At 53.0% G+C, this 26,143-nt stretch overlaps 1 protein-coding gene across 1 annotated transcript in view; it reads right to left on the reverse strand.

Moving 5' to 3' along the window:
- Window positions 1–7,455: 7,455 nt before the first annotated feature.
- Kcp (kielin cysteine rich BMP regulator) overlaps window positions 7,456–26,143 on the reverse strand; it is a 47,314-nt gene continuing 28,626 nt past the window's right edge. The window contains exons 10-40 of the mRNA XM_026788549.1: window positions 25,453–25,541; window positions 23,483–23,576; window positions 23,259–23,338; window positions 23,093–23,186; window positions 22,744–22,829; window positions 22,585–22,666; window positions 22,282–22,434; window positions 22,101–22,207; window positions 21,932–22,025; window positions 21,222–21,395; window positions 21,038–21,120; window positions 20,848–20,941; window positions 20,578–20,766; window positions 20,164–20,334; window positions 17,544–17,720; window positions 16,804–16,889; window positions 16,461–16,551; window positions 16,268–16,350; window positions 16,083–16,176; window positions 14,923–15,096; window positions 14,604–14,686; window positions 13,775–13,895; window positions 12,344–12,423; window positions 12,066–12,165; window positions 11,244–11,386; window positions 10,788–10,960; window positions 10,596–10,707; window positions 10,407–10,508; window positions 9,588–9,752; window positions 8,067–8,373; window positions 7,456–7,898 (exon numbers count right to left, since the gene is read on the reverse strand). Of these exons, the coding sequence (XP_026644350.1) occupies window positions 7,681–7,898; window positions 8,067–8,373; window positions 9,588–9,752; window positions 10,407–10,508; window positions 10,596–10,707; window positions 10,788–10,960; window positions 11,244–11,386; window positions 12,066–12,165; window positions 12,344–12,423; window positions 13,775–13,895; window positions 14,604–14,686; window positions 14,923–15,096; window positions 16,083–16,176; window positions 16,268–16,350; window positions 16,461–16,551; window positions 16,804–16,889; window positions 17,544–17,720; window positions 20,164–20,334; window positions 20,578–20,766; window positions 20,848–20,941; window positions 21,038–21,120; window positions 21,222–21,395; window positions 21,932–22,025; window positions 22,101–22,207; window positions 22,282–22,434; window positions 22,585–22,666; window positions 22,744–22,829; window positions 23,093–23,186; window positions 23,259–23,338; window positions 23,483–23,576; window positions 25,453–25,541 (3,899 nt within the window). The 3' untranslated portion in view covers window positions 7,456–7,680. The remainder of the gene's footprint in view (window positions 7,899–8,066; window positions 8,374–9,587; window positions 9,753–10,406; window positions 10,509–10,595; window positions 10,708–10,787; window positions 10,961–11,243; window positions 11,387–12,065; window positions 12,166–12,343; window positions 12,424–13,774; window positions 13,896–14,603; window positions 14,687–14,922; window positions 15,097–16,082; window positions 16,177–16,267; window positions 16,351–16,460; window positions 16,552–16,803; window positions 16,890–17,543; window positions 17,721–20,163; window positions 20,335–20,577; window positions 20,767–20,847; window positions 20,942–21,037; window positions 21,121–21,221; window positions 21,396–21,931; window positions 22,026–22,100; window positions 22,208–22,281; window positions 22,435–22,584; window positions 22,667–22,743; window positions 22,830–23,092; window positions 23,187–23,258; window positions 23,339–23,482; window positions 23,577–25,452; window positions 25,542–26,143) is intronic.

Genomic DNA, 26,143 nt, shown 5'->3' on the forward strand with positions numbered 1-26,143 from the left:
AGGGGTTTTGAATTCCTGGTCCTGCTGAGACTGCTTCCTTTCTCTTTGACTCTGAGGAGCCCCTTTGCCTAGTCTGGGAATTGACTCTCCTTTATACCCCAGCAGCGACTGCCCACTTTGACCCTGTGGTGTCTCCTCAGGATGGCCCTGAGGAGAGTCTGCCGGCAGTGGCTGCGGTTCTGCGCTCTCATAGCTCAGGCCAGTGTCAAGCCCCTTGGAGGGATCTTGAGATGCTGGCAAGCCCTGGGAAGCCAGGTCAGCCGGCTCTGGGGCTTCCTGGCCCAGCTTTCCCTCCTGTGGGCTTCTGAGAGTCTGTCCACCAGAACTCTGAACGTTTGGCTCTGTTTGACTCTTTTCTTCCATCTTGTCTGGGTCCTAGGAAGAAAAAATATTCTGGGCCCAAAAAGTTTGTGCTCTTCCCCCAGTGCCTTGCATATCACACCGCTGCCACCGCCACTACCCATCCACTCTTGCTGGTCCCCGAGTTGCCACACCCATTTTATGTGGTGTGAAAGGTCTCAGCAATGGTCCCTCTTTCCTCTAGCTGTAGGAGGGAGCCCCACCTCAGCCCAGCAACCTTCTCCCTGGCAGACTCCACCCCCTGCTGCCCCCTGAGAGGGCCCTTGCCCGTGACCCTTTGACCCTTTGACCTTGAGCTCTGAGTCTCCTGGCTCCTCAAAGTTACTGCTGCCCGTGGGATATAAGCAACCTATGAGGGAAAGTCAGACATTAATTAATGTCTACTGCTGTCCCGGCTCTGACACCCATTCCTCCGGAATTAGAATGCAGATGCCTGGGGTGGACCCTGTGCGTAGGTGTAGGTGAGGGAGGAGTCCCAGGAGTGGCGGTTCACAATCCACACACCTTCATTCCCACTGCCTACCACACATGCGCGGCCTACCACGTGTTTCCCGTGTCCACAAATAGCCAACCCCAACATCTGCCTCTTTTTAGCTCAAAGAGACCTGCACAGTTCCTCGTGTTCCATGAACACTACAAGAAGGGCCCATTTGCTGGGGTCCTCCTAGGACCCACTCTCTGTCCAGGTTTGCTGGCTCAGGCCCACAGGGGACCCACCACCACCACCACACACACCGTGTGCCAAACTTTCCCGGCTATGAAGGAAAATCTTACTCTTTGTTTCTGGCAATAAAATCAAAGGAAATTTACACTGAAATTTTAAACCAGAGCCTGGCTTAAAACTGCCAAGTCTTCATAATTAACAAAAGAAATTCAAAAAGAGGGACGTGCTGTTGCTGTTTCTTGCAGCTGCAGGAAAGAGAGCCTCTCTGCAGCCCCGAAACTGAGGGTCTGCTTTTCATGGCTCCTAAACCCAGCTCCTTTGCAAGAAGACTGTTACATCTTTCTCTTGCAAGGAAAACAATATTCTCAGCAGTAACCACAGGGGTGTGTTTTCTATGCGGCTTCAAAGGCTCTTTGAACTCACAAGATTCTTGGCTTCAGAAAAATCATTGCCAAAAGTGGAGAAACAACCTCCTACTCTCTTCCTGCTGAGCCCCCATCCCTAGGTAATATAGTGTAGGGAGCACCCCATCCCCAGGTAATATAGTGTAGGGAGCACCCCATCCCCAGGTAATATAGTATAGGGAGCACCCCATCCCCAGGTAATATAGTGTAATTTGTAATTTGGCAGGTCTTTCCAAAAGGTAACATTCTTGTCAAAACTCTGTCAATCAAAAAAAAGAACCATTAGCACTCGTCCAAGTGATAAAACAATTGAATGCATATAGCTTTGAGAGATGCATTGCTTAACACACAATTGAGAATCAATCAACACAGCAGCCTGGGGAGGGGAGGCCAGGGCACCAAATCCTATCTGCGTGCGTCATATCTTATTCTCTCACAAGGGTGTGATCTCAAAGACTAGACCAAGTCCTCCCGTGTCTCCTGTATGGCACTGTGCTTGGCAAGGGGTAGCAAATGGATGGTTTAGGATTGCTATTCTGTCCCTTCTTCAACTGCTGCCCCTCCCTGCCTTGGCCCCACTGGACACAGTGCCCAAGATAGCTGGTGCCAACTCAAAAACTGGCAATAAAACCTGCTTCCGTCTGGCATGGTGGTGTACCCATAATCCTAGCACTTGTGAGGCTGAGGCAGGAGGATTGTGAACTGAAGATCAGCCTGGATTATACACCAAGTTAAGATGGCCCACACAAAGCTGGGCAGTGGTGGTGCACACCCAGCCCTTGGCAGATTGCTTAGTTCTAGGCCAGGTCCTGGTCTACAGAGTGAGTTCCAGGACAGTCAGAGCTACACAGGGAACCCTGTCTGGGCGTGGGGGAGAACAACAAAACAAAACAAAAAGGTGGCCTATATAGCAAGGCCCTGTCTCAAAAAATAAAAAATAAACAAAAACCTTATTGGCGTCCCCAGCTAACTTGACACTCAGTGACAAGGTAAGTGATGAAGACCCGGGATGAGACTGTCCCTGCCTCCCAATCTAGTCTGGTTTACCAGCTCCAGGAGCGCCGGCTCCCTTGACTTCTGGACTGGTTCCTGTTGGTGTACCAAGTGCTGTCTCTGCAGGCATGATGGGGCCCTCCAGCCTTGGGTCAGCATTGCTCCTGGCTTCACCCAGATCTGAGGCGGATGAAGGATCTGTGGCCTGCCTCCTGCAGGAGTTCAACAGCTGCAGTGGGGAGCAGCCTGCCTGCTAGACACCCTCGGACTTTCAGGCTGCTAAGTAAGTCAAGTCGGAATTCAGGGAACCCCCTCCCCAACTCCTGCACCCAGTGGCTCCTGGGAGCTGTGGTGTCCTGCCAGGGACTGAGCAAAGGTCTAGAAGGAACTGGAGGAAGGAGGAGGGAAGGAGGATTGTCACAGGAAGTGGGTTCTCTGTCACTGTGAGGCAGTACCAAGAATGCAGAGTCCCTGGGGAGCAAGACTCACCCCTTGGGGAGCTGATGGCTCTCACTCGGGGCTTCCTCAGCCTGGAGTGGAAGGTGTATCTTGGAACTCTGCAGAGATTAAGTGAGCCCACACTCTCAGGGTGGCATTCCCTGAGTAGGAAGGAAGCTCCCAGCAGGCCCTTGTGTCTCCTGCCTCCTGGCATTCATGCCCTTTGTGATAGCTCTTCCTCAAGCCTGGCTGAATTCTTCCTGAGTGGTCACTACTAGCAAACCTTCTGTTCCCACAGAGGGTGCCTCAGCCCCGAGAAGCCACTAACCTGACCTCAGGGGCGCCATCCCTGTTCTCAGCTCTATTTTGGGGCAGCTCTGTTTTGGATCAGCCCATGGCAAAGGCTTCTCAGCATCTCTGTCTCAGAGCCACGCTGGGCACCAGTACCTCTGCCCTCTTCGACCTGCCAGGTGATGTCTTTCCCTCTGGGCAGCCACATGGAAAGGCTTTGCGTATGGCCCACAGTTGATTTCACCGGCCAGTTGTTAACTGTGCAGTCTTCAAGTTAGGAGCATATGGTATTTGTTGGGTATGGAGGAACCCTTTTGTCCCAGTGAATCCAGTGGTCCTCCCAATGGTCTTTGAAGAAAGATCTAGGAGGATCTATTATTACCCACATTTGTAGCTGAGCAACTGGAAGCTTAGAGTCCACAGGAAACCACAAAGCAGAAATTTGAACCTAGGCCTGTAAATCGCAAAGCCCATGCATTGCCCACTTCCCCTAACCCTCTAGACCACCTGGGTGACACACGGTGCCCCTACTCACCACACTTGTCAGACGCGTAGAGTCCCCATCTAGATTCCTGCCACAGGATTGGTTGCACTGGTTCCGTGCATGCTGAGTCTGGTCTCTCTGGCCATAGACCCCAGCCCAGGGGGGCCAGAAGAGGCCCAGCCCAACCCCAGTCAGCAGCTCCAAGTCCCAGAGAAGCTGCATGAGGATGGGAAGCCAGGAAATGAGGGGAGCCACTCCGCCTTCTGCATCTGCTTCCCCCATGTGCGAGCCTCTACCTTCTCCTGGGCCCGTAGGCTCTGCTCCATCTCCAGCAGCATCATGGGTAGTTCCAGCCCTGGGGCACCATCCCAGCCCTCGTGTACCTGGAGTGGGGATCATGGGTGTCAGGTCCCCATCTACTTGTCCCTTGGAAGCAGCCATCAGCCTTCCGTACCTGCTCTGTTGCAGTGTGGAGCTGGCCTAGACCTGCAGGGCGCTGGAAGAGAAGTTGGTGAAGGGTCAAGGCTTGCTTGAGGCTACAGGGGAGTCTTGGACCCCCGGGGATGGTTGCCTGTGCCATGGGGAAGACAACAGGACAAATGTCCTGTTCCTCTTCCCTATCTGCATCTGCCACAAGGGCCTCAAGAGAGGTAGGGGACAAGGGACAAAAGCTCGGATCTCAATAATGCAGGGCCCTGACACCTGAGCCTCCCAGGGACACTAGGCTCGCTCTCGGAATACAGAGCATGACACAAAACACCTCAGCACAGGTACCTGTTTGCAGCCCTAGTGAATATTTACAGATGCATTGTTCTGGTTTTCTGTATGCTGCTGTGGTCAAATGGTCCAACAAGAAGCAACTTAGTGGGGCTGCAGAGATGACTCAGCAGCTAAGAGCACTTTGCAGAAGACCCAGGTCAGGTCCCCAGCATCTTCATGGCAGCTCACAACCACCTGTCAAACCAGTTCCCAAGGATCCTCCACCCTCTTCTGGTCTCTGTAGTCACCAGGCATACGCGTCATGCCCTTATAAGCACGAGGCAAATACAGACACATAAAAGAAAAATAAATACATCTTTAAAAAAAACAATTTAGAGCGAATCCCAGCACTCGGATTAAAGCAGCAGGCAGATCTCTGAGTTCGAGGCCAGCCTGGTCTACAAGAGCTAGTTCCAGGACAGGAACCAAAAGCTACAGAGAAACCCTGTCTCGAAAATCCAAAAGAAAAAAGAAAAAAAAAACAATTTAGGGGAGAGTGGTTATAGGTTACCACTCTGTGGTAACCCATCACTGTGCTGGTCACATCACATCTATAGCCAAGAGCAGAGAAAAGAAAGACATGTGCTTAGCACTCAGCTAGCTTTCTCTACCTGCATATAGTCCAGGGCCCCCAACCAGGGAACAGTGCCATTCCCACAGCAATTAAAGCAATCGAGACAGTGCCCCACAGACATGGCCACAGGACAGCCTGATCAGGACAGTCCTTCATTGCTACGTCCTTCTCAGGTGCTTGTTGGTTGTGCTGAGGATTAGAATTAACCATCGTATGAATACATCCATACTTACAAATTTCCCACCTGTGTGATCTGGTCCCCAGTAAGTATGCTATGTATGGATCATGGTGACAGCAGCAGCTCCTGACAGCCTAACATGTCAGGACCCACACGCCTCTGCGTGTGATTCCCTCTCGTAGCTCCATGCTTTGATCATCCTTAATCACACACCATGAGACTGCCAATGCTTCCCTCACTTGGAGGGACATGACACATGCACTCTGGGAAAGCACGATTCAGGGACAATCAGTAAGAGGCAAGTGTGAGCAGAGGGAGTCACTCCAGCAAGAGCACAGCCTCTGCCCGCCGGCTAAACGTTCTTCCGGATCATCCCACCCGTGCCTCTTCCTTGCAAGGACACATGTGACATAGGCAAACTATGGGAAGAAAAAGGACCAAACACAGACAAAGGTCTACACTACAGTTGGGATATCAACTATCTCCCGGAAGACCTATATGTCAAAGGCTTGGCCCCCAGGCTGGCACTACTGGGTGATGCTGTGGTCTTTTAAGGGATGAAGTATTGTAGAAAATCCTTAGGTCATTGGCAGTTGAAGCCTATTTTGGGACCCCTGCCCTGTCTTGTCTCTCTTTGTTTCCTGGCTCATGATTTAAGTAAGAAGTTTGCTCCAATGAATAATCCCTGTTGTTGCCACCTGCTCCCCTCACCAGAGGCCTAAAGCAGCAGGGCAAGTCAGTCTTGGATGGGAGCCTCCAGAACTGTGAGACAAAATAAGCCTTTTTGTTGATGGAGCTGCAGACTGCGTTCTTGCCGCCCGGCTCCCAGCCACCAGCTAGCTTTACCCGAAATAACAACACACAAATTGTATTCTTTTTTTTTTTTTTTTTTTTGGTTTTTCGAGACAGGGTTTCTCTGTGGTTTTGGAGCCTGTCCTGGAACTAGCACTGTAGACCAGGCTGGTCTCGAACTCACAGAGATCTGCCTGCCTCTGCCTCCCGAGTGCTGGGATTAAAGGCGTGCACCACCACCACCCGGCACAAATTGTATTCTTTTAAACACTGCTTGGCCCATTATATCTAGCCTCTTCTCGGCTAACTCTCACACCTGGACTAGCCCATTTCTAATAATGTGTGTAGCACCCCAAGGTGTGCTTACCTGGAAGATTCTAGCCTACATCCATCCTGGGTCAGAGCTTCATTGCGTCTGCCCCAGAGAGCAGAGCTATCAAGTCTGAGCTCACTTCCTCTTCCTCCCAGCATTCTGTTCTGTTTACTCCACCCACCTAAAGGCTGGCCTATCAAATGGGCAAAGGCAGTTTCTTCATTAGCCAATGACCTTCCTCCATCACCTTTTCACTTATAAATTAAACGTGTTGGGCATTTCGTTACGGTAATGAAAAACGGATCTTGACAGCCTGTGTGTCTTTCTTGCAGCCTTGCCATCCCTGCCAGGGCAAACTTTTCTCTCTGGCCCCCAAATGGAAATGGCCTCTCTCTTCAAAAGGCTGCGCTGGGAAGGTGGGTGGGCTCTAATTCAACTTAGCACTCTGTTGCCTAAGAAAACAACAAAGATCCCGGCTGCTTCCTTTCCTGGGCCATTGAGCCCTCACTTTCACAGCTCATACGTGGCCAAGAGGACTCAAATTCCGGATTATTTCTATCTTAAAACCTAGGTTCCCTCCCTACAGTGATGTTTGTGCTGACTCCATGCCCACCTGATGCTGTGACTGTGAACACACACATCACGTGCATGTACGTGACCTGTTTCTAAGGGTTCTCTTACATGCACATGAAGCTGTGTGGACTTGTATTGTCTCTCTTCCTAGATGATGAGCCTCACATCACCAGTTCTTAGTGTGACCAAGAAGATGAAGCACCTAGTACTGCCAAACCCAGAAGAAACAAGAGGACTTGGTTTGTGCCTCTTCTCAGAGGCTCTGCAGCCCCTGCAAGGCACCACATGGATCCACAGAGGGTCTCACATAAGAGGCACAGGCAGTGGTGGCACACGCCTTTTAATCCCAGCACTCAGGAGGCAGAGGCAGACAAATCTCTGAGTTTCAAGGCCAGCCTGGTCTCCAGAATGAGTTCCAGGCCAGCCAGGGCTACACAGAGAAACCCTGTCTCAAAAAAACAAAACCAACAAAAAAACAACAAAACAAAAGCAATGTCATGCCTACCACACAGACTAGGCACAGGGCAGGGACCAAGGCACTTGGGTCAACCTTTCCATTTCAGAGTTTCCCAGACAGCACGAGGAAGTCACGAGTGCCATGAAGAAACACACACACAAGGAAGTCACGGGCAAGTGTAGAGTTTATTCTTGTGTTTTGGCACTATAGATGTCTGGAGTACAGGCCCAGGATCCCATTGCCTGAGCAGGGATCTGTCTCTCTACAACTGTGGCCTGGAGGTTGCTGCTTACCAAGGGTGACGTCTGACCAGATAAGTCCTGGCTGAGTGTACCCTTAACTCAGGGTAGGACAGGGGGGCGTGTGACTCCTGACTAGGACTGGGCAGCGTGTGAGCTGGTTAGTCGCCAGTGAGCAGGACTGGTGGGCAGGCCTCAGGTGGGATGCAGTGGCCTTCATGTTCCAGCAGGCCCGCAGGACACCGGCAGCCTGGAACACAGGGCCTCACACAGTGGGCTGCCAGTTCCCCTAGGGGTATGTGCTGGTTGAAGCAGGTGCGGGGGCAGGGTGGTCCACACTCATCAAACACAAAGCCACGGTCCGTGGGGCAGCCCACCACTGTAGACAGAGGAAAGCCATGTCACAGAGGTCCACAGCATCTCTCTGGCTGTTAGGACATTGTGCTATGTCTCCCTGTACCCTTCCTGCCCAGACTTCAGTCTATTGGGCTACCCCTCCTTTCCGAACTGGGCCTTCATTTCACGCAAACTGGTATCACCCCCTTACCACAGAGTGTAGGGCCCCTCCAGACAGGAGTCACCCCAGCCTGGCGACAGTGACTAGCATAGGCTTCCAGGGCATCACAGAGACAAGCGTCAGCTGAGGCTCCGGGTCCACAAGCACATAGGTCATACACACAGGCAGCGAAGAAGGGTTCTGGGGGTACCACAGCATGGCAGTGACTGAACGGTGAGGTCTTCAGGAGCCCACACCGGGCATTGGCCTCACGCCTGGCACGGTAACCTACTGCCCGACATGGGTCCACCTCTCGGCCTGCAGAACAGGGCCGGCTAGGACCCAGGCCTTCAGGGACCTACATGGAGAGAGCAGCCATGATATGAAAACATCCCTGGCAAAATCTCCCTTTGATTAGAACATGTCATGCTCCTGCAAACAAAGTCTTACCTACAACCTTAAATGGAACTCATTGGATTGGGGGGGGGATCAAAAGGAAGGCCGGGGGGGGTGCACATCTTTAATCCCAGCACTTAGGAGGCAAAGGCATGTGGCTCTCTGTGAGTTTGAGGCCAGCCTGGTCTACAAAGTGAGTTCTAGGACAGGCTCCAAAGCTACACAGAGAAAACCTGTCTCGAAAAACCAAAATAAAAATAAAAAAGACAAGAAAGTAGAAGTGGGGGGGGCTAGCTGGGAAGAGGAAGGGGATTAGTGGGAACAGGGGAGACCAAGAGAGGGTGATGGGGAAGGTAATCAAAATACAGTAAATACATGTAAAATGTAACACATTATTATGTGTAATTAATACATGCTAATGAAAACACATCCTTTAAAGAGCCAAACATAGTGGGGTACACCTGTGACTCTAGAAGTCTGGGGGGGGCGGATACCTGGGCGAGATAGAAAGGTCCAGGCCAACCTGGACAACATGGTGAGACTTTGTATCAAAAAAGAGAAAGCAAATGAATCAAAGCGCCCCCTTTGGGAATAGCGAAGGATGGGCTAGGATGGGGCGCAGTTGGAAGAGTGCTTGTCTGGTACAAAGCCTTCACTTTGATACTCTGCACCCCCCGGAAAAACCAGGATGGTGCTGCACTTTGGAGACAGAGGCAGGAGGGTTAGTCACCCGGTTCAAGGCTACACAGAGAGTTCAAGGACAGTCTAGGTTACAGGAGACCCTTTCTCAAAATGGAACAGAAGGAATCAAAAGTGCCCATCGCTCAGGTCTGTGATGCCCGTACAATGGAAGCTGGGAGAAGAGGATCACAGGTCTAACAACAAAACAACAAAGGAAAGCACTGTCTCTCTTTTGAGATAAAATAAGACTAGAGTAGGTAGACTTTGACCTGTGTAAGGTCACACAGCCTATGAGTGACGGAGAGACAGAGCAGGCTTTAGAGATTCAGGAGACAAGGCTTCCAACAGGCCGTCCTACATCTGCTATTAATCGAGACAGGTTCCAAGCCTCCAACTTCCATGAAAACCCCCAAATCTGTCTTGGGTCCCTTTTCACAGCAAGGGCCAGTGCCCAGTTCTTCTAGTGCCCCGACTCCTTGCTCCCAAGTCACTCACCTTCCAGCTGTTCCCAAACACAGCCTCTGTGGCGTGGAGCCTCCCATCTGGACCCTGCAGATCATCCTGGGCAAAGCCATTGAGGTTCCCACAGAGACCACAAGTCCGGCCCCGGTAGGAGCTGGGAACTCTCACCTCCACCTGGGACTGGCCATCCCACAGCACCTGCGCGAGAGGCCCGGAACTAGGGATGCAGAAGGAGAGAGACCCCAAGGAGCTCATGTGCTAGTCAGATAGTTCCCAGGCTGTGGGATGAACAGGTGCACACTGCACATCGAAGGGCCACTTCCCTAATCCTGGCCAAACACTGATGGTGGAGAGGCCTGCCCACTATTCCTGGGTACGGTTCAACTGGGTTTCCGGTGGAACAAAACCCACTTCCTGAGATTCACTGTCTTGTGGCCTTAAGGATGATACAATGTAATTAGAGTTTGGATCAAGGGCACACAAGCATGGGTTTGTCAGTTAGGACTCTGGCTGGAAGCAAGAGAGCAAGCCACCTTCCCCCATGGGAGTTGGGAGAGCCCACAGAGACCACCTTGTACACCTTCTTGGCCGCTTCCCTAACCCTATCAACTCCCCACTTTACAGACAGGCAAACTGAGGCCCAGAGAAGGCTGATGATGGCTCAGAGTCTCAGGATATGGAGGGCTGAGCCAAGACTGAAAACAGGCTCAGGCCAGAGCCTTTTGAGGATGTAGCTGTGCGCTCTCCCTTCTGGCTCCTCCTTCCACCTGTCTTTTCTCCCTTCTGGCTCCTCCTTCCACCTGTCTTTGTAGAATGTAGGAAGCATGGGACCCTGTCGCCCTCTATCCACACCTGAAGTCCAGGCTGGGCATGCAGGATCACAGTGTGACCTCGAAGTTCAATGTACAGCAGGGGCTCCTGAAGGAAGGGCAAGGTCACCGTGTGCTGGTCCACCTGGGAAAGAGAGGGAGAAGGGAGGGGCCGTGCTGGGCCAGGCAGGTGAACTGGGCTGGACTGACCTTCCCCAGGTCCTTGGCTCACCACGACTGTCCTGCCCTGCAGCAGCCTCACAGCCACGGTTCCCAACAGCACCGCCACCTCTTGGGTCCAGGCCACACCCCTCCGGCCCCGGTCATCATTAGTCACGTGGACACTATGGGAAGGAAGGGCCTGGGTGCCAGAGGTCAGAGGCACCAGGTTTAGGCGGCAGGGAGTAGGGAGAAGGGTGCACACCTGAAGTCGTCGCCGTGGCAGTCCTTGGCCAGCACGTAACTGCAGCTGCCCTGGAAGTGCAGCAGGCGGCCATCGAAGGTGCGGTAATGGGGGTCCCCGAAGGCCATACAGGAAGCCGGTCGGGGCAAACAACGGGGACAGCAGCTGCCGGGGCTCAGGGCAGGAGCCTCATCCTGGCCTCAGACCCAAACACGGTCAGTCACAGGACACTCCCTTGTCAAGTCTCAGCTGTCTCTAATAGTAGTCTGAGCATCCGCCCATCTTCTCTCTGACCCCTTGAACCCAGATTCACTGAGAGCGGGTCAGGCCACCCTCTGGTGGTCACTCCAGGAACAGCACCATCCTTGGCTCCACTAATAGCTCGTGAAGGCAAGACAAGGCCAAGCCCCCCTCACGGCTCTGGGATGGCAGTGCCCTGTGCACCCCGCTCCTACCACCTTGGACCAAAACACTTACCGAGCCACATGCGAGCTTACTGCAGCGTTGGCTCTGGCAGCGCACAGTGCCAGCCAAGCAGGAGCAGCTGGTGCAGGCATCCACGGCCCAGTGTTCCCCAGAGGCTACCTGGCGGCCCTGATGCGTGCAAGACTGGGTAGAGACTGAGGGAAAATGAGACAAAGAGGGTCAGTGGCCTACTCAAACACTCCCGTGCCGGTGGAAGGACACGCATTTCTCCTTCTTAGACTGGGTGGAGGAGGATCTCCTTCCCATGTTGTACGCTCCTGTGGGGCAGACAGACGGGATCGTCTGTGTCGCCCCTCCTCCGCCGTCTCAGCCCTCACCTTGGCATTGCTCGTTGCTGGGATTCTGCCAACCCTCCATCCCCCACACTCCTGCCGAGGAGAGCCCCTCCGCTCAGTCTAAGGAGGAGGAATGCGCGTCCTTTCAGCAATACTATCCCTTCTCAGCCCCATTCCACAAGCACCCTGAGGGTGTTCATTCCCTCGGCAAGCCTGGTCAGCCTGGCGGGAATCAGGCTGATTGGTTATGGAGTCCTGGAGATCCAAAATGCCGGTCCCTAGAACCCTCTACTGGGCCAACCCCCAACTGCAAAACGCAATGCCCACAGTGGGCCTGGGGACCACGAGGCCCCTGAAAAACCCTCAGGCTTGAGAACGCAGGCCTCGTTCCCTATTTCTTCTGCCTCCTGGAGCTCCCCTCCACCCCGGTGGGTACCATCTCCATTCCCACAAAAGAACGGAAGCTGCATTCCGCCTGCAGACCTCAGGGCACCCACGAATGCCTCCTCCATCCTCAGGCTCCTCTCTGGCCACTCACCCTTACACACGGGGCAGCAGCCGTCAGCGGGTGTGTGGCGCTCCCACGGGTGACAGCTGAGCTCAGGACAGGTCCGGCGAGTACAGAGCCATGTCGGATCCTATTGTGATCATGTAAATATGATAGAACGCAGCAGGTCTCGTGGAGTAGGGTGTAGGCAGGAGATGACATTTAGGACAATTGTCAGAGTGAGTAAGAGCTCAGGGAGAAGAGGAGAGCCACAGCTCACAGAGCAGGAGAAAGGGGGATCTGGGAGTCCCCACAGCAGGAGGACTCACCTGACACTGGCAGGTATAGCAGGGGTCTGGTGGCATCAGCTCAGTCCCCCGCAGGTCCTCTGTGCAGTTACTCAACGCTTCTGTGAAGGCAATAACCCAGTGTGGGGTGAAGGGGTCAGGGGACAGAACTGCCATTCAGTTCTCTCCATACAAAGAACAGTTGGACCTCCTGGGTTTTTTTCTGTTTGTTTGTTTTTGTAGGTGAGCTCAATGAGACAGAGAAAGTGGAATTACTCATGAATTTGCATCTCATCCATGCAACAGGGGCGATGATAATCCCCACAGCACTGGTGTATCTGTCCTTTACCAAGCCAGTTTTAGCACATGTGCTGCTGAAGCACCTTCAGCCCCTAGGGAGAAATCTGCTTCTAAATGGAGTGGGACCGGAAACCCACACAGCATGGCTGCCTCAGCCTGGGGTTACTGAGCACGGAGCACGGCCAGGTGGCCTGGCCCATTCTTCTTGTTCGTTCCCTTAATGTAATCTGGCCAGAGGGGGAGTTAGTGAGGGATCCCAGGTTCTGGCTCCATCACCCCATGAACAAATTAATCTACTCCTGAGTCTCAGTTTTTTTGTGTGTGTTTTACACACTTTTCCTGACCGGATCACTGTGAAAATTAGATGAGATACGGTTTATGAGAAGCACCGAGTGGTGTGTGGTATGCATTAGGCGCTTAATAAAGGAGTCTTCCTCTCACCCGTTGCAGTTCGTGCTAGCGAGTGCTATAAAAATATCCCAACGGATGTTCTCACAACGTTATGCACGTACTGAATAGCCCCGAGCTGTAGCTTAAAGATGATGAGGGTGGTGAACTCTGTGTTACCAAGGAGTTGTATGTCTCGAGGACAGAGGGGCAAGCAATCCTCCCGTCCGGGGAATCCTATCTATGTGTAGGAAGATGTGAGCGTGCATAGCCAAGCTGAACCAGCGTGTCACTGATGGCTTCCACGCCCCGCTGATGGGGAGGCTGAGAACATGCCAAGTCTTAAATCTAGTCTTAAATCTAGGAAACAACTGTGCTATCTTTCGATATTTATAATGAAAATATGACTCTTTACTTCCACATATCTTTTTAAATTCTATTTGAAGAAAAGAAACAGACCGGCTCTCCCTATTCCCGCTGCTGAGCCATTCAACGTCCCTATGGTCTTTGCTTTGTGGCTCCCAAAGAGCCAGCCGACAACTGCTACCCTACAGCGCCCCCTGCTGGGCAGGATGTTCTGCAAAGCGCGCCTGGCCGCAGAGGCCACTAGTCCCCGCCAACTTCCACTTAGGAGTGGAATAGGCTTCACCCATTTAGGCCAAACAGTACACTTGAGTCGAGAGAGGGCTGAGGCAAAGCGGGGGAGAGCTAGCTGGCTCTTTTAGCATTTCTCCAGGGGCGCAGCCCTGCTTGCCTAGTTTATCGGCCCCTTCGCCTAGGACTCACGGGCGCAGGTGGGGCAACAGTGCCCGGGCCCAGGGGGTAGACGCTGGCTTGGAGGGCAGCCCACCAGAACTGGGCACTGCCGCCGGCGACAGTGAAGGCTGGGAGGTCTTCCAGGCTGCAGCTACAAGAAGAATGAATGAGGAGAGATAAGTCCAAAGCTGTGGCAGCTGAACTGCCCCTGGGCACCAGGATTCTCAAGGGTGTCTGCTGCACCCTCGTCTTCAGGTAGTGCGGGCATGTCACCTCGCTCTTAATCTGGAGATGATGCCCCTTGGGGCCTGAACCATCACGTGACCTCTAATCCTTCGGCACTCTTCATCACCCTCCCCACTCCACTGCCTGTCTTCGTACCCATAAACCGTTCATCACTTTTGTTTTTGGCGATAGGGTCTCATGAAACCCAGGTTGGCCTCAAACTGGATATGTAGCCAACCCCGGCTTTGAATTCCTGGCCCTCCTGCCTCTGCCTCCCCAGTGCCAGGATTACCAACATATGCCACCACACTCTATGTATGTGGTACTTGGGACTGAACCCAGGGATTTGTGCACACCAGGCCAGCACTTTACCAACTGAACTACGTCGCAGCCCTCACCACTACTGCTAAAGTAGAGAGTAAACACTCCCCATGTGGGCTGTTCGCTGAACACTACCACCTCAAAGACCAGGTCCATCAACAGCTTCCCCATTTGGACCTTGTGCTCTGCCTAAATCCAGACCTGGTCCCACTGACCAAGCTCAGCTTCTGTCCTGGGCCCAGGGACATACTCTGTCTGATCACCATGGTCCTGCTCCATCAATTAGCCAGTCCCAAACCCTGCCCTCTCCTACCTCACAGATGCAGACTTCACAGGGGTCTGTCGCAGGCTGGAAGCTCTCCCCAGGCTCGTACTTCCTACCCCCATGCTCACCGCCTTGGGGACAAGAACAGAGGAAAACGAGGAACCTTCAGGCTGACAGCGATGTCAAGAGGGGGGCTCCTCCATGCTCCAGCTCCTGTCCCTTGCTCTGGGGCTGAGGAGTGTACAAGAATGAAGGCCACTGCTCCTGGAGCCCCCTCACACCCACCTCTGCCACCCAGTCCAGCACTAAAAGCAGGGAGGTGCTCACCACCTACCCAGGTCTCCCTCCCACACCAGGTTCCAAGTACCAGAACACCGAGGACAGCAGTCACCGGCCTCCTGCTGGGGCTGGATGCAGGCACTGGCACACTGGACTTGGGCACAGGTGACGACGCCCTTGTGACACATGCAGATGGAGCAGGGGCTGTTGGCAGGCACCCAGCTACTACCTTCAGGATGCTCCTCCCCATGAGCGAGGCAGCCTGGGTCCCAGGCAGGCAGGTGTAAGCTTCGAGTCCAAGATCTGGCTATCTGTACCCCCTCCCATCCCGCCTGTGGTCAGCAAGACATGGGGGCACCAGGATGGGGCTGTGGCATGGATATGGGTCAGGACAGAGCGCACGTCTGCGGTGGTGCAGGGAGTCATTTGCGTGTTTGATCAAGTTTCAGGCAGCAGGAGTTATCAATGAAAGCCCATCGGGCAACACTGTATGAACATGGGATGAATCGCCCTATGCACCCGTGATATCTATCCAAGCCTCAATCTTCTCCTGTATCCCGTGGGGATTATGTCTGTCCTGTCTTGTTTACAAGGCAAGGGACACTGAGGGGGTTCTGGGTTGGCCACACAGGGTGAGGTGAGAGGCAGCAGACTGGCTGAGAAAGGCTGGGATTCCGGAGCCAGAGGCCAGAATGTGCAGCTTGACCTTGCGACCTGCAAGCTGAGTGGCCAGGAAACTTAGGTCACCTTTTTGTGTCTCTGTTTTTCATCCTCAAAGCATGAGAGGAAGGGGACCAGGGAGACGGTTTAGCCAACAAATCCACTTGCCACCAAGCTGGGCAACCTGAGCAGTGGTAAAATGGGGGGAAAACACCCCTATGAGCTGTCCTCTGATCTCCATGTGCAGGCTGTGATGGGCTCCCCAAACAAAATAAATGAACAAAAGTAATAAAAAGTAGGAATGAGGACAGCATATCTAGATAAGATAGCTGTGCTTTTAAAGTGAGGTGTGTGTGTGTGTGAGAGAGAGTAGTTTACCTGTAATAAATGTTCTAATAAATGTTATTAATCATGATTATTATTACTACTGAAATAGGCAGGAATCTAGCCTGCCACTAAGGGTGTGTTGGTCCAGGAGAGGAAAGGCTAAATATGGATTAGAGGGACAGTCAAGAACAGAGGCATGGTGGGGGTGAAGGGAAGGATATAGGATCAGGGGCTGAAGTGTGGGTACAAGGTGGGGTATACCTGCGCACTGAGGACAACAGCTCCCTGGCTCTGTGACCTGAAGCAAGCAAGGCAGAGGCGGGCACCGAAGCCTCGTACAGCTGACCTGGCCGGCCTGCAGGCAGGAGATGCAGGGTCAGGGGCGTGCCATGCAGGCTTGGACCCAGAAGCATGGGTCGCCCTGGCTCAGCCTTGCTTCTACATACCCAACAGCGGCAGCGCTCGCAGCTGCCCTCGGGTCCCTCAAACTCCTCCCCATCTTGGTACTCCTGACCCTGAGAGAGGCAGCCTATGGGAGACACACATTCTGTGGGGAGTGGGTCTACCTGGCAGAAGGAGAGGGGAGGAGGAGGCCACAGGTGCCAGGCACACAGAAAGATGGTGGCAAACTATGCTCACTGCGACAAACAGGGCAGAAGCAGGGGCCTGGAGAAGGCTGTGTGCAGAGAGCCGAAGGACACGGTTTCTTCTGGCAGTGCATAGAGCCTTCCTGGATGAAAGAGCACAGTGTTACTTGGACTTCCGTCACCTTCCAATCAAACGGCACTACAATCTTGGCAGGTACCCTGCTGAGCTTATCAAGTCTGAGCCCCTCTTCCCTGGCAGGCGAGACCTGACCCCACTTTTGTCTCACCGGATGTCACAAGCATGTTTATTGCTGCCTAGATGCAGACAACCCGTCCCAGGCCAGGAAGGAAGATAAGGGATGAGAAGATGCCAAGACCCCAAAGAGTCCCTTCACCTGGCAGGTGCAGAGGGAGCAGGTGGGGTCAAGAGGATCAGGAAGGGTCTCTCCAAGGGCAGCAGTGATCCCATGGTACAGGCATCCTGGCAGAGTGGGGGATGGGACAGGTGGGCCACTGTCAACAGAGCCCTCTGCTGTCATATGCACACATGCACACACTCGCACTCACGGGCACACACACACACACAGAGCTTAGCTAGAGATAGTAAGGCAGAGAGGAGCAGGGGAGGGGAGGGGTGCAGGAGAAGCTATTATCAGGACTATCAGATTTTGCACAGAGATTTGCATGCATGAAGAGGCTGGGGGACAGTGGATGTGAAATGGAGATGAAAGGCCTAGGAGAATGTCCTTCCTCCTTGGGAGAGGACAGGGTGGCACAGGCCGGCTGGATAGGTGACCAGCTGGGTTGGGTCAGAGGAGGTGGGCTAGAAAAGCTGCCCATCCTGGTTGGTGACTAGGGGCAATGGGAACCACTGGACCGCTTTCGAGAGGGTGACATTTAAAAAAGGCAGCAAAACAATTTAAGAGTAGGAAAGTTCAGAACACAAAGGACCAGTTGGTGAGGCGACAGTGGGAACAGAGACGAGGGCAGATCATGCATGCTTATGGGGATTCTGGGAGTAAGAGAATCTCTGTGTGTCTATCTCAGGGGGTTCAACTGTATGCAAACCTCCTGCCCTCGGGTGCTTAGCCCCAGGGAACCCCAGCAGGAGTAAGGGGGTGCGGGTGGCTCATACCCTGGCAGGTTGGACAGCAGTGCTCAGGTACAGTGAGCGGGTGGCTGCAGGCTGGAGGCTCACAGGGCCGGCGGGTGCAAGTCACAAAGCCTCCAAGGCAGGTGCACAGGTTGCAGGGTTCCCGGGGGTCCGGGAACTCCTGGCTGCTCAGATAGGATACCCCCAGATACTCACAGCCTATCAGAGATGGGAACAGAATAGGAAGGCAGAGAAGGGAGAGAGGAAAGCAGTCATTCCCTGAGCTTGACCGGCAGGAGGCCAGAATCTCAAAGACCTGGCACCTGGGGACTTTGGGGTGAGGCTGGATCCAGGCTCTAGTAAAGGAGCCTCGACCGACGGGGTGAGGTTTGGACTGGCCAAAGGGCAGGTTTTCTCCCCTGCACCCTGCAAGAAATACTAGTATCCATCTATAAGGAAAACACACTAGGCTCTGCGACAGGGTTAGATGCTCAGCAGGCCACTGCTAGAAGGCTCCAATTCTCCTAGACTACAGCTGGGGAAGCAGTGGTGTAGATCAAGTTAGCCCCATTCCAATACTACGTCAACGCAGGTTGATTAAGGAGGGAGACCTGTACTGCTCTATGACATTTTGCTTGCATCCCTTAAAAAGGAAGGTAGTGGGGGTGACTCAGAAGTTAAGACCCTTGTTCTTGCAGGGGACCCACGTGGTTTGTGATCATCTGTAACTCTAGTTCCAGGGGGTCTGACACCCTCTTCTGATTTCTGAGGCCATTAGGCACACACATGTCACACAGGCATGTCATACATGCAGGCAAAACACTCATACGCACAAACTAAATAAACCTAACAAAACAAGCAACCAACAAGAAAAACCTAACGATGTGAACGGGGCATAACAGCACATGCCTATAATCCCAGCATCTGCCAAGTGGATGATCAGGAGTTCAAGGGCAGCCTCATCTACACAAGAGAGGTGGCTCAGCCTCATCTACACAAGAGAGGTGGCTCAGTGGCTAAGGATAGATTTGCAGCGTGCACAAGCACCTGAGTTCAACTCCCAGTACCCAAGAAAAAAAGCCAAACAGGGCTGCCCACACACCTATAACCCCAGCTCAGAGGGGACAGATTATACACATATATGCTATTATGTATGTATGTATAGATAATAAATAGATCGATGATAAGGAGATGATATCTAGATAGATAGATAGATAGATAGATAGATAGATAGATAGATAGATAGATAGATAGGTGGATGGATGATAGGTAGAGAGGTAGGTAGATGATAGATGATAGATAAACACATAGATTGATGATAGATGGATGGATAGGTGATAGATAGATAGATAGATAGATAGATAGATAGATAGATAGATAGATGATAGATGTTTTTGAAACAGCACATTGCTGAGGTTGGCCTTGAACTCCTGATCTTACTGTCTAGACCATCTCAGTCCTAGGATTACAGGCATGGGCCACCACGTGCAGGCAGAATTTAACAGTATTGTGCTTTTGGGGGGCGGGGTTTGAGACAGGGTTTCTCTGTGTAACAGTCCTGGCTGTCCTGGAACTTGCTTTGTAGATCAGGCTGGCTTTGAACTCACTGAGATCTACCTGCCTCCGCCTCCCAAGTGCTGGTAGGATTAACGGCGTGCGCCAGCACCGTGTGGCAACAGTATTGTCCTTTAATTGTATTCATTTTCATGGTAATCTGTTCATGACAAGCCTAATTTTCTCATTTAATTCATCTAGGGGGTTGGTGAGATGGCTCAGTGGGTAAAGGCTCTTGCCAACGTGCCTGGTGACATGAGTTCAGTCCCTGGGAACGGGTGGAAAGAGAATTGACTCTCAACACTTAGCTGTCCTCTGACCTCCAGCTACATAAACGTAACCAGTATGTTCATTTGAAGAAAAGGACTGGGGCTGGAGAGATGGCTCAGAGGTTAAGAGCACTGTCTGCTCTTCCAGAGGTCCTGAGTTCAATTCCCAGCAACCACATTTTGGCTCACAACCATCTGTGAGATCTGGTGCCCTCTTCTGGCCTGCAAGTATACTTGCAAGCAGAACACTGAATATGTAATAAATAAAGATTAAACAAAAGAAAAGGACTAAATAAATAAATAAAATTACATTTGGTAGAAGATGTTAAAATAGATTGGGTTTGCTGATTAGCGCCTGTAATCCCAACATTTGGGAGGCAGAGGAAGGAGGAGCAGGGCAAAGGTCATCCCTCTGCATACAGATAATACAAAAGTGACAAGGAGGGAGAACATCTCTGACAGGAGTTAAAGCTTAGGCACGACGGGATTTGGTAATTTGCCCAAATTCATGCTCTTAAATTGTTTCAAGCTCAGGAAAAAAAAATGCAGGCATTAGCACAGGATTTTGTTGTTTGTTTGTTTTTTCGAAATAAGGTTTCTCTGTGTAGCCGTGGCTGTCCTGAAAGTCCTTGAACTCAGAGATCCGCCTGCTCTGCCTTCGGGTGCTGGAACTAAAGTCGAGTGTCACCACCGCCCTTTCTTTTTTCTTACAGTAGAAATTGTTTTAACTATTTTGATCTACTTTGGGGCAGTGAAGAGGAGGCTGGCTAGGCTCTCTCATCAGCACCCCCTCCGATCCCCAGCAGGGTGTGTCCTGTTTTTCCCAATCCCCAACTCACTATCACAGGTAGGGCAGCAGTCTTCCCTGGCGGGGAAGGGACACTGTGCAGGGGCACAAGCCCGGGGCTCGCAGTTGACGCTGCCCTCCCAGCAGAGGCACACGTGGCACGCGATGCTAGGAGACGGGAAGCGCTCTCCACTGGCAAACTCCTTCCCTTGGTACAGGCAGCCTACAGGGAAGAGCACGGACTGGGGGAACGTGGTGGCTGGTGGCCAGACCCTGCTATTGGGCATTAGTCCTTAACATTATTATTAAAGTCCCCAGGTAGGAGAGACCGCCCGCCCGAGGAAGGAAGACCTCTGGGAAGGCATATTCTAAGAGCAGGGACGCCAAGGCTGGGAGACGGATAGCAGATGGCAAAACGGGATGGGGGGTGCCATCCGGATCTCGAAGGGTACCACAGAGGAGGTACCATCGCAGGAAGGGCAGCAGGGGCCCCGGCGAGGGTGGGCGCAGGGTGCTGGCGGGCAGGGCAGTCGCTGGCAGGACACCGAGCCATCCAGGCAGAGGCAGCGGCTGCAGGGGTCTCCCGGTGGGAAGAAGTGCTCCTGGTTGCGGGCGGGAACCGCATCCCCTGACCGTGGGCAGCCAGCCGGGACATCTGCGAGAGAGTGTGTCACGTGGCACGAGAGGGCAGGAGGAATCGCTGGGAGGGGCTGCCTTGGGAGCGTTGCCTACCCACCGCGGCACTGGGGGCAGCACTCTCCAGGAGGCAGGACTGGCTCGGGACAGGACAGCGGCGGACAGCGACGCGCCAGGCAATGTACGTTGCCGCTCTGAGGATGGACAGAAAGATGAAGTCAAGTCGGATTAGTGCGAAGTGGTTCCCAACCCTTACACATACTCCCTTTGACTCCGGGTCACACACTCACCAGACAGTGACATAGGCGACACGGGTCAGTGGGGTGAGGGAAGTCCGCTCCGTTGGGGTACTCTTTCCCACCAAAGGCACAGCCTAAAGAGGGGGCAGCTATGGGCCGCTGTCCCTAGGGCTTAAGTACCTGTTGGGGAGTTCTCAATGCCATGTGCATCCATTCCCCAACCTCGCGACCTCACCTTTGCAGTCTGTCCTGCAGCAGGTGCTGGGCAGAGGGTGACCACAGGGGGCGCTGGGGCAGGCACGAGGCTGGCAGCGAGCTTGGCCTTCCTGACAATGGCACTCCTGGCAGGGGTCTCTTGGATGAGGGAAGCGCTCTCCATCTACAAACACCTGTGCCTCCAAGACGCAGTCTGGGCAGCAGACAGTGGAGAAAGGTGTTTCAGCAGAGGTTGACGGGGCTAGGTGCCACCTGCAGCCTCTTCAGTGCTGCCAGAACCCAGAGCCACCAATCAGGGAGAGGAGGATGGGGGCTATGGGTAGCAATGTATATCTCTCTCACTGGTGTGAAAAGTTTGAGTCCCTTTACTTGCAGATGGAGATGGGTGCGTGTCTCTGGGGGTGCTGAGTAGAGCTTCCACAAGTGTGTGCCTAGGACACATGTCCATGCACACAGGGAGCATGCCCCATGCACACACCCGCACTGCAGGAACCTGTGCTACGTGGGTGCGTAGGTGGCTGCACCTGAGAAGATACGTAGGATCACAGAGCAGGGTGGTCTGGTAACACAGAAAGGTAGCAAGCCTTTATTCTCCTTCCACCCTTGCCCTTGTGAGTTCCAAAAACGGTTCTGAAAGTCCTTTCTTTGGAAGATATCTGTTGGTCCCATCCAGCTGTGTGAAAATAAAGTCCGGATACCCCAGGCCAGTCCGACACAATAAACACATACCTGGACACTTGGGACAGCACTGGCCCGGTCCATTTTGAGGCTTGGCACAAGTCGTGGAAGGACAGTTGACCAATGAGCACCTCACAGTCCCGTCCTGGGAGCAGGGAAGGGGCAATGGGAGAAGGCCCAGGAGGGACTCTGCGGGGCAGCTTTAAGCCCAGGAATGTACCTCACAGTGGCAGGCATGACAGGGGTTGTCCACATCTGTGAAGTTCTGCCCATTGGCATACACGAGGCCATGGTAGGTGCAGCTCTCACAGCTGGGGCAGCAGGCACCTAAGTGGGGCAGGCTGGTCAGGGTGGGCTGGTCAAAGCCAAAGAGGAAAGATGAGATCTGGCGGGACACTCACCGGGAGGCTGGGTAGGATGTTGGCAGGGTATTGGGGAGCAAAGCACAGCCCTGCACACAGGCACCCCATCTTGGCAGGAACAGGTGGTACAAGGCTGTCCATCTGGTTCCCACTGGATCCCTTCCGCGAACTCCTCACCATTGAGCGCACAGGCTACAAGCAAGGGAAAGGGGCCTGTCACCATGGCAACCTAAATAGCTTCATCTATCCTTGTTCTTCCCAGTCCATGGGGACCCTGGTTTGCAAACCCACCATAGCCTCCTTACTGGGGTAGAGTTCTCCTCAGAACATACACAGACACACCTGAGCAGAGCTGGGGGCCAGAGGCAGACCGAGTGCAGGGGGCGACCGGGCAGTCCTGTTCCTCACAGGATACGTCACCAGCCTAAGAAGAAGGTCAAGTGAGCGGCCCTTAAGGAGGGACACAGAACTGGGCACTGGGCGGAAGGTAGGCACACTCACCTGGCAGGAGCACCGAAGGCAGCGGCCGTTCTCTTGCAGGGTGAAGGTGTCCTCGCTCTGATAGTCATGTCCCTGGTATTGACAGCCTGGACAGGAGGACAGGGGTCTGGGGGACAGGACTAGTGGCTGAGCAGGAGGCATCATGCCATCTCAAGGCATACCATCCCACCTTGAGGAAGATCACCTAGGCAAGTCCTCCAGGAGGCCCTGCCTGCCTGCCTCCACCACACACACCACAGTGTGTGCCGTGAGAGCGAGGTGAGAGGGGGTAGGAGCGTAGGTGCGAGGAAGGCAAAGCTCACCATCATCCTGAGCCTGTCCCTAGTTGGTGCCTGCCCCTGGCACTCACCATCACACACAGGGCAGCACTGCCCAGGAATCCTGCCCGGATATCTGCAGGGTGCAGGCGGGCAGGGTAGAGGCTCACACTGGACACTCCCATTCTGCCAACAGGGCCCAGTCAGCAGGGAACAGGCCCTGAAGCCAGGCCCTCCCTGCCAGGCAGACATACTCACAGCACAGCGGCAACTGGAGCAGGGGTCCTGGGAGCCCACAGGCTCCCCACTGCTGTACTCCTGCCCATTTAGGAAACAGCCTGTAGGGAAACTGTGCTCAGATGCTCTTCAGGGCAAACTCACCGCCCCAGTGCCCCCAGTCCAGACCATCACAGGTAACTCATGCGGGGCCAGCCACCGGCACTGCTGGCCTCTCTAGGTTTTCTGTTCCATTCCTGACTCACCATCACACACTGGGCAGCAAGTGCCCGGAAGGGGCCTGGCGGGGTACGGACACAGGCTGGCACACTCCCGCTGGCGGCACTGAATCTGGCCCTCCTAGCAAGGGTAGGCAAAGGAGAGATCCCCGTCGCAGGGTTCAGCCAAGAAACAGAAATGGCATTAGGAGCCTAGCTATCCACTTCAGAAGTCCCTATGGGACGGAATGCACCTCCCCCCAGATTCGTCCATTGATGCCTCAGAATATGGTTGGTCTCTTTGGGAAACAGAGTTAGTGAAGATGTAGTCAATTAATGAAGTATTACTGGAGTAGGTTGTCCCCCAACCCACTATGACTTAGCATCCGTATATAAAGAGGAACTCAGACACAGAGGGAGAATGTCCAGATGAAGCCAGCTCTGGATGCTGCGGCTGGCTCAGCAGTTAGAGTGCTGACTGCTATTGCAGAGGAAGCAGGCTCAAAGGGTCTGTTGCCGACAGTCTTCATGGGGGCTGCACTCACACACACAAACCCACACTCAGACACGTGTGTATTCGCACAGTTAAAAAAGAAAAACGAGGCCAGCTGTAGTATGCATGCCTTTTAACTCCAGCACCTGAGAGGTAGAGGCAGGTGGATCTCTGTGAGTTCAAGGCCAGTCTGGTCAATCTAGTGAGACTTTCAAAAAAAATTTTTTTTGACAAGTGAAAAATAAAGCTAAAATCTTAAGAAAAAATACTTGGATGCTATAAGAGCCAAAGAATGGCAACAATGATGAGAAGCCAGGAAAGGCACAAATTCCCTTTCATAGCCATCGAAGTAATCAAACCTGCCACACCTTGGTCTCGGACCTCAGGTCTCCAGAAGCATGGAATATATTTCTGTCGTTTGAAGTGACTTGGTGTGTAGCCCTCAGTTACTGAGGCCCTAGGAAGCTAGTACAGACGTACAGCCTAGCATGTCACTTAGCTACCTGTGACTCAGTCTGTTTTCTGGATGACAATAGTCCGCCGCTCAGAGGCCTGTGGGTTAAAATGAAAAGTGTGGGCGGGCCTCTACTTCAGGACGCCGGTACTTTCAACTGCGCCCTTTGCCCATTCCTAGGGTGCCTTTCCCTACATCTCCGTCCTCACCCGCTCCCCAAGGCCTAGGTGAACAACACCCTCACCCATGAAGTTCTAGACCCAAGCTTCTGAAGAACAAGATAACTCTCAAGCCACAGAACCCATGCACACTTTTTTCAAGGTCAACTTTTGGAACTCAAAAGGAAACAGAGAAAATTAAAATTTCATATTGTAATCTACTTACCCATTACAACATGTGAGCAACACAGAGTATTCGAGATATTTCACATTCCTTTTAATCTTACTGTCCCTCTCTTGTTTTTTTGTGGGTTTTTTGTTTGTTTTGTGTGTGTTTGTTTGTTTGTTTTGAGGAAGGATAGTTGAGACAAGGTCTCACTATGTAACCTGTGCTGTCCACATATTCATGATCTTCCTGCTTCAGCCTCCTGAGAATTGAGATCACAGGCAGGTGAAACCACTTCCAGACAGGGTCTTCCTACATAGCCCAGGCTAGCCTCAAATTCATAAATTTCCCGTCTCTGCCTCCTAAGAGCTGAGATGAAAGGCATCTGCTACCACATCTCGCCCAGAGCCATTCTGGCCCGGCACATGTTAAGAGTTTTGATGTCACAGGATTGGCTGCTGCCTAGTTCAACTGTATTCCTCTCTCTCTGGTGCTCTGACCACCCAGTGTGTCCTGCCCTATTGGCTCTCCTCCCACCTACGAACTCCTTGAACTAAAATTACCAGCCTGCTAAACAGAGCAGGCAAGCCCACCAGGTCACATGCTCACAGGGCCCACAATATAATCGTCTCTATCTCTGCCTCTTTTCGGTGCCCCCGGATGCGGCCGGTGGAATGAAATCAAGAATCCAGCAGGCCCGATGGCAGGGCAGGGTGAAGGACAAGCCAAGGGCGCCTCAGGACTCACCAGGCACCGGCAGATGCGGCAGGGGTCTCCAGGAGTGGTCCACTCTTGGCCATGGTCCCTGTGAGAGTTACCTTCTGTGCAGCCCGGGGCTGGGGATGGAGAAAGGCAATAATGGGAACCTTTCTGGGCCCCATCTTGCCTTCCTCTCCCCGCTCCTCTCATGCTCCTACCTCTGTCTAGACCAGTGGTTTTCAACCTTCCTAACGCTGCGGCCCTTCAATACAATCCTTGTGTTGTGATAACCCCAACCACAAAATTATTTTCATTTCTACTTGTTAACTGTAATTTTGCTACTGTTACGAATCATAATATAAATATTTTTTGAGATAGAGGCTTGCCAATGAGGTCACAACCCACATGTTAAGAACCACTGGTCTAGGGCTGGAGAGATGGCTCAGTGGTTAAGAGCATTGCCTGCTCTTCCAAAGGTCCTGAGTTCAATTCCCGGCAACCACATGGTGGCTCACAACCATCTGTAATGGGGTCTGGTGCCCTCTTCTTGCCTGCAGGCATACACACAGACAGAACACTGTATACATAATAAATAAAAAAATAAAAAATTTTTAAAAAAAAAAAAAAAAAGAACCACTGGTCTAGACTCTTAGGGATTCTCAGCGCCCCAGACAGGATGAGATCCTCATTGCTCCTCTGCTTGCTCCTCCATGCCTTCCCTAGACAGCACAGCATACCC

Source organism: Microtus ochrogaster, unplaced genomic scaffold (genome assembly GCF_000317375.1).
Source record: "Microtus ochrogaster isolate Prairie Vole_2 unplaced genomic scaffold, MicOch1.0 UNK4, whole genome shotgun sequence".
Classification (NCBI taxonomy): Eukaryota; Metazoa; Chordata; class Mammalia; order Rodentia; family Cricetidae; genus Microtus; species Microtus ochrogaster.